The sequence below is a fragment of the Panthera uncia genome, chromosome F2, assembly GCF_023721935.1.
Source record: "Panthera uncia isolate 11264 chromosome F2, Puncia_PCG_1.0, whole genome shotgun sequence".
NCBI classification, from domain to species: domain Eukaryota; kingdom Metazoa; phylum Chordata; class Mammalia; order Carnivora; family Felidae; genus Panthera; species Panthera uncia.
Genome location: NC_064812.1, coordinates 3221575 through 3229218, shown reverse-complemented (window position 1 = coordinate 3229218; position 7644 = coordinate 3221575). Strand labels below are relative to the sequence as shown.

Here is a 7644-nt window from a genome sequence, read left to right as displayed (position 1 = left end):
GGGGGGGGAAGACGCCGGCGGGTGGGCGCCTGACGGCTCCGGCCGCCAGGGCCCGGCCGCTTCCCGTTCGGGAAACGCAGCTGCCGACGCGACCCCGGCCAGCAGAGGCACGCCGCTTACCTGTCATGTTCTTTGTCCACCAGGTGGTACCTGGCGCGGAAGGCCACCAGGTGAGCGTAGTATGCCGGCGCCGGGATGGACACGGAGCGTGTGCAGCGCACGTAGGTGTGACACAGCTGGTAGGTGAGGATCTGCAGCTCGTCGGAAGAGAAACGATTGTCGTCCCAAAGCACGTGGTAGTGGGAAGGCCTGCTTGTTCCCTAAAAGCGGACCAGAGGATCAGGGCGTGAGCACGTGAGCGAGGCATCCAGAACTCACCCACACCGGGGTGCTGCCGAGACCCGTCCACGCGACGCCTCACCGAGGACGCGGCGCCGAACGTCTGATGACAAAAACCGCGGGTCCCTGCACTGACAGAGCGTCCCTGTGCGGCCTGCAAACACGCGTGGCGGGGGACAAGCGTGAAGCCCACCACGTGGGAATGAGTTGGCCCGGAGTCGGCCCCAGGCACGCAGGACGCCCCTCGGGCCTCACCAGCGCCCCCGGCCTCGCACCCACTACTCCGCCTGCCTGACCTCACCTCATCTAAAACGGGGACCCTGGCCGCAGCACGCTAGTGGGTCCTTCCTCCCCAGCACCCTGTGGTCCCGACTCACCTGTTCGCCGGCTAACTGCCCCACCTCCCCGGGGACGGGCTCGGGCCCCAGCCCTGCCTTCCGCACCACGTCCCCGGAGCCCACGGGAGCGCTCGGCGTGAGGTCTGTGCTCCTCCGGTGTTTGCTGAACACGCAGACCGTGTCACAGAGACTGTGTCCTCACCTGGATGCCGGCGTGACTACACAGGTAGAAGTCAAACTCGGTCGGGTGGGTGATTTTCGTGTCCACGGTCGTGCCTGCCGGAATGTTTCCACTTTTCCCAACCTTTGGCAATACAGGAACCCGTTAGACACATCCAGGGGCAACAGAGCAAAGCAAGCCAGCCAGCCTCGCCCACACTGCCGTCTGGTGCTGGGCCTTCCTGACCACGGGCTGCCCCATTTTGAAGTCTTTAAATTGGCTACGGTATTAAAGTAAAATTTAATAAATCCTAGCCACCAGAAGTAAGGAAGCTCCTGTTCTAGGCAGGCTGGGGCCTTTAGGAGGCCCGGGTGGGAGAGGCGGTGTCTTCCCTTTGCTGAAAAATCTGCGTGTAATGCTCGAAGGCTCTTCGGTTATTGTTGAATGTAAAACTGTGCACGATGGACACTGGACAGGTCCTCGTCCACGCACACGTGATATCCAAGGCAGGGGGCGACTGGGTGACTCAGGTCATGATCTCGTGGTTCCTGAGTTCGAGCCCTGCTTGGGATTCTCTCTCTCTCTCCCCCTCTCTGTGAACCCCGCCCCCCCTTGTGCACGCGCTCTCTCTCTATGGCGCCCCCCTCTGCTTCCCTTCTATGTTGCAGTCTCACTCGGATTTAGACTCTATCACTTTTTTGCTACATATTTAAGTCTCCATCAGCACCACACCGTGTTACTTCACAGGTTTTTAAATTGCATACCTACATCATACATATTCTGCAACTTACTGTTTCTGCCCAATTTTTACCATTTTGAGACGTATTCATGCGATACGCAGAGTTTATTCATATTCGTTACTGCACAGTATGACAGTATATGAACATCAGAGACAATACTGCGATAAACACTCTTACACGTGTCTCCTTATACACAGGCAGGTGGGTTTCTCCAGGGCAGACCTTTAGAATTACCCGACTGCACCCAAGTTGGCTATTAGTCTGCACTCCCATCAGAAGCGTGGGGGTCTAATGACGCGTTTACTTGTATCAAGGACTATGCTAAGTGCTTAGTGTGTTAGCTCTGCTAACCCTCCCGACATCCTGAGGAAGGTGGTACAGGGAGGCTGACCCCTGTGGGCAGTCCAGATGCTGAGGGGCAGACTAGAGCCAGGCTGCCTGGCTCCAGACCCCGTGCTCCTGACCCCGGCACAGCACTCATACCGTCGCCAACACTTGCTATCATCAGGGTAACTTTATGAGTCCCCCCGACTTTTCCTATTCTCTAAAATATTTTGTGTAAGATTATTCTTTGAAGGTTTGGTAAAACTTGCCTATAAAAAATCTGGATAAACTTCATAAAAGAAACTAAATAGTTTCCGCTTTTTTCCTATCCTCTGCCACACTTTAAAATCATCAAATCTTGAAGGTTTGGTAAAGCTTGCCTGTAAAACTCTCTGGGCCTGATGCCTTTTGGAAATGATGAGTGGATTATCCCCCTGAGCTGACTTCAGTGATTTATGTAATTGCACAAACAACTGTTTGTATCTATTTCTAAGTTTTCTAAGGTATCTACCAGCATAACGCCATTACTATCCCATAATGATTTAAGGTAACACACACCCCTTCCTGAGATCATACATAGTTCTCTATTTGCTACTTAAGATTGTTAGAGTTTCCTCTTTTTGCCTCATTGAGTCTTGCTAGGTTTACCTATCTTCAAAGAAGGTTTTATTCGTGTTAATCTGCTCTGTCCTCACTTTCTCCTTCATTATCTTCCATTTGGAGGGGGGTGGTATAGCAACAAGCAGACTTTGAGCCCTCTTGACTCCTTGCGGGAGTCAATTTTGCAGGCCAAGGAATGAGGGGACCCAAGCACACCGGCTCCTCAGCTTTTCCTTCCACGCCCAGACAGACATCTCACTTCTGTCCTTCCTGTACCTTCGGGCTTCTTTGATGGTTCTTTCTTATTTTCCAACAAATGTATCTAAGTCTGTACACTTCTATCCAAGCACTGCATGAAGTCTGATGTGAAATGCTCATTTTTATTCAGTTCTGATTACTTTGTATTTTTATTCTCTTTATGTGTTTAATGCATGTACTATTTAGAAGAGAAGTTAAAATTTCAGGCCTTGTTAAAATGTCTTTTTAGTTCTACTCTTCCTTTAAAATTTAATGTCTGATAAAAAAAAAAAAAAAAATTGTGGTTTGCCCAATACTGAGGTTTGGAAATCTCCCGAGATTGCCTCTGTGACCCGGTACGAGGCAACTTTCACGAGCCTTCCGCGTGAACTCAACTGTCAATGGCTGGGTTCTAACTAACCGTAAGATCTGGCGTGGTCTCTTCATACTTCCCATTTCCAGCTTTGACTCATTTGTGCCTGTTTCAGTTTCTGATAGCAGGGCGTTAAAATGTACCTCTTTGCTGGTGGATCTGTCCATTCCTCCTTGGAATCCTGTCACTTTTTTGCTACACTGGTTTTTACCCCCCTTTCCATATTTTTTAGGTCACAGCGTTACGTCCAAACTCAGTTGTTCTCTCTTCTGGGTAGTTCATCCCTGTGACTGTGACAAAGTGTCCCTTTCTGTTGCTAACAATTTGTCCTCTGGCTCGGTGCTGTGGGTACCGACCAAGTGGACGGCTACAGGCTTTCAGTGTAGTGTCTCTCCCTTCTGGGGGGGGGTCCCTTTTCTCAGGCAGGTACCTGATAATGTGAAGTTGAGGACAGTACGTCCACGTGTAGATTTATTTTTATTTATCCTGTTGGAAACACGGAAAATACTTTTAACCTCAGGATTCCCGCCTTTCCTCAACTGTGGAGAATTCTGAGCAGTTACATCTATGAATCTTGCTTCTCGCTGACACCCCTTGCTCCGGGACGCCCGGAGACATACCCCTGGACCGGCTCCCCAGAGCCGCCTCCAACCTCCCGTGAGGGTCCCCAGTTTGCCGTGTTCCAGTTACTCTGTCCACCGCCGTGGTTACTAACCGGACCTTTTTCAGAGCCAGATCCCTGCTAATTTCTTTACTGGACAAATGCAGTCTCCTGCCCGGACCTGTCCCAGGCCCGTGGGGTTTGCAGGTCCGAACGTCCCACCAGACTGAGGAGAGCCCTTCGCTGGCGCCTGAGGCTAGGTCCCCACGGAACTCGCCCAGGACGGGGTGTCCCGAGACACCTGGAACGGTGGGGGCGGCACCAGCCCCCTGCAGTGCGGCTCAGGCCGAGGGCTGAGCACAGACCCGCGTCCCTCGCGGCCCCGCATCCCAGGCCCTCCCTGTGGCCAGAGCCTCACCCTCTCGTTCTTGTCGGTGCAGAAGAGCCGCGTGTGGTGCCTTTTCTGCACCACTATGAACGTGATCCCTGGCTGGTAGTCCTTTTCCAGCTTAATACACGCCTCGCGAATGGCCAGTAACTCGTGGTGGAGAACCTGGGGGGGAACACAACACACGCCTTACCCTGCTTTCACCGACCGCCTCTTTCTACCTCAAACTACGCCGTCCGGAACACGTGCTGGCCGACGAACGCTGCAGCTCAGAAACGATACTCCGGCGGCCTGTTAGCAGCTGCGAGCCTCTGCCTCCCCGCAGGTGCTGTTTCGTTTACGTAACTGAGCAAACGAGACCCAGGTCGCGTGGTTCGGTGGTTTAAATGAGAGGATGCGTTACGTCGCTCACGCTGTTTTCTGGAATGTTCTCAGTGACTAGCACCCACCATACACGGGAGTAACGAGGCACCGTGGGAGACATACGCGTGAACGAATCCGTCCAAACAACTGGTTTTCTGTGCTGGAGAGGAGGGAGAGAACCTCGCAGAACACAAGGACCTAGGAGCCGGGCCCGAGGTCAAACCCGAGCCCTACCACCAGGCGGCTGTGTGGCTCGGGGAAAGCCACGGACCCTCTCTGATGGCCGTTTGTTTTCACTTTTAAGACGGGAACAGCCTACGTCCCGCAGGCTTGCTGCGAAGGCTAAAGTGGCGCCAGGCCACGAAGAGGAAGACGCTGTTCCCACCGCCCGTCTCAGGTAAGCGGGCAGAAGTCCTCTCACGGGGGTGAAGGCCGCTCTAGGCACCACACACCTTACGTTTCTAACCCCTGTCCTAGTTACAGGTCATGATGATGTTTCACAAACGCCAGCTGTGGTCACGCCGTAAGACCCCGAGCAAGTTCCCAGTGATGAGAACAGAAGGCGCGGACCCCTCCCCGGCAGGGCCGGCTGCTGCAGAGGGTGAGGGGGTTGGGGGCGCAGGAGGGAGGCGAACATCTCCAACCGAGGGAACCCGAGAGGTTCTGCACAGGAGGTGCCTTCAAGGTCGGCTGGCACACGCTGGCGGGGACGGCACAGGAGCGGCCCCCCCTCCCCCCCGCCCACGCTCCGAGGGGCCCTGGCCTCAAGTGTCGATTCTGTTCTTCCCGCCAACCGTGGGCCTCAGGGGGATGAGCTGCTTCTACTCCGGACCAGGAAGGTCCAGGCTGCCCTGCTCACGCCTAGTCAGGTGCTATCCAGCCTGTTTGTCAAGGCAGCCTGGGGGCCTCTGGAACACTCCGGCGCGGCTCCCGGAATCCCCTCCCCTCTGGGGTCCCTTCTCCCACAGGACCGGACACGGGCCCTGTATCTTCTGTCTCCCCTGCCAACATCTCCTGGGAGGCACGTGTTGGGATGGGGTGGGTGCCGAGCTGGAATTAGCTCGGACGGATGTGGAGACACATCCGGGCACCAAGCTCCCGAGCTCTGGGTTCAAGGCCGACCACTGGTCACCTTCACAGGGAGGTAAGGCAGGTGCCCGGGAGCAGAGCACAGTCTCCCTGTACCCGCTCCCTCGCCTCTCCTCCACTACTCCTCGCGTCTGATGGCAGCCAGCCGGGCCCGGGATCCACAGGTCACCGGAGACCCCGCCGTTCCCTCCACGTCCAGATGGTGGCTGTGAACCCTGTGTTTAACCCTCCTTCCAAAGGGGCCCCCGCCCAGCCCCGCTCCGGGGCCCCCTGCAGTCTGCCTTTCACACTGCACACGGTGACCCCCAGACAAAACTGTTGTCTCCAGCCCACAGACTCTCCCCGGCCAAGCCTCTGGAAGGGCCGCGTGCTGACCTAGACCCAAGCTCCCCGCACAGCCCTTGAGGCCTCGAGCCCAAGCCGAGCCCCTCGTCCCTCCCGTCCCGGCTCAGCACCGCTGGCCAGGCATCCGCTTCCCTGGCCCGCCTTCCACGCTCTGGCCGGATAGAAACCACATCACCGTTTTCACCAGAGAACCGGACAAGCTATCGTACGGGACAAACGGGTGACCCTAAGGTGTCCTGAGACCACAGAGAGGGAAATCACGAGGCGGCCTACCTGCTGAAACTGCCCCTCCGAGACGCCGTCGCGGTAGAAGATGATGCGGGTCGGCTTGAAGCGCGTGGACTTGTAGAACTGGATGAGGAGCTCGCGGACCATGGTGGCCAGGTCCTGGATGATCTCCTGCCGGTGCTGCTGAACCCGCACGGTGGCACAGTAGCGGTTGGGGTGGGCGTCCATGCTGCCCACGACCTGTCGGGACAGGTGCAGGGAGCGCTGGGGGGACTTCCCGGAAGCCCCCTACTCTGGGTGTGCGCTGGAGGAGGGACTGGGGATGGACAGACTTGCCTCTGCCCTCAACTTGACATCACGGTGAAGGGACAGCGGCTGGTCAGTTGTGAACCTGCTGCCTTTATGTTTCTTTTTAGTATGTGGGCAACAGTGTTCGTCAATAGACTGCAAAGAATAAAAACTTGCTTAAAGTGGGGGTGTCTGGGTGGCTCAGTCGGTTAAGGGTCCGACTTCGGCTCAGGTCACGATCTCATGGTTTGTGGGTTCGGGCCCCACGTCGGGCTCTGTGCTGACAGCTCGGAGCCTGGAGCCTTCTTCAGATTCTGTGTCTCCCTCTCTCTGCCTCTCCCCTGCTTGTACTCTGTCTCTCTCTCTCTCTCCCTCTCTCTCCGCCCCTCCCCTGCTCACGCAGTCTCTCTCTCAAAAATAAACAAACATTAAAAATTAAAAAAAAAAGTTTGCTGAAAATATCTAATAAAAAATAGGCAATTATTCTGAACCTTTACTCCGCTTGTGATCACATGGGGCTGAATTACATCAGCCCCAAGAAAGCAACTTGTATCAGATTCCCTAGTTTTTTCAAAGCACACTGCTCACCAGGGGAAGCCATCTGCGTATCAGTGCACATCCCAAGATTCTGAACCCCAGAAACGGCAGGCCATCCCAAAGGCACACTGGCACGTAAGCAGTTGCCTGAAGGTGCCGACCAGGAGGAGCCCGGAGAACAAGGCACACCTCCACCCTGGGGTCTGCTGTGCCCTTTGCTAATCAAACAAGGGCGGGCTGAAAATTGTCTAACAAGGTCAGAGCTGCAGTCCAGGTAGGAAGAGGAGATATCTGCAGGAGGAATCAGGTGACCTGATGCTAACCTGATAAAGGAACAGGGCCCCTGAGTAACTTCAGACACACCTGCTGGGGGCCCACAACAGTCCCCGGGGAAGCCTGCACTTCCTGGGGGTCCTGGCCTTCCTCCCGACTGGGGATCAGCCACCCCTCGGGATCAGACGTGCCTCGGAGAGAAGCACTGGGCTGCGGGAGGCAGGCCCCATCCACACGTGTGCCACACGTTAGAGACCCGCATCTGCGGCTGCTGCTGCGAAAGCTAGGACGGGTGACTCCAAGCCCCTCCACGAGGCACCTGAGGGCACTGCTCAGACCGCAACCTGAGCCTCAGGGGGTCTTGAGCTGGGTTTTCTGCAACTTCTCTCGAGCAACTGAGTTTGGCTTTTCCAGACTGCAT

At 55.8% G+C, this 7644-nt stretch overlaps 1 protein-coding gene across 4 annotated transcripts in view; it reads right to left on the bottom strand.

Moving 5' to 3' along the window:
- Positions 1–7644, bottom strand: part of AGO2 (argonaute RISC catalytic component 2) — an 81192-nt gene that overhangs the window by 9735 nt on the left and 63813 nt on the right. For all 4 annotated transcript variants that reach the window (XM_049633443.1, XM_049633446.1, XM_049633445.1 and 1 more), the window contains 4 exons: positions 6171–6365; positions 4131–4265; positions 880–981; positions 121–320 (listed from right to left, as the gene is read on the bottom strand). In XM_049633443.1, the coding sequence (XP_049489400.1) occupies positions 121–320; positions 880–981; positions 4131–4265; positions 6171–6365 (632 nt within the window). The remainder of the gene's footprint in view (positions 1–120; positions 321–879; positions 982–4130; positions 4266–6170; positions 6366–7644) is intronic.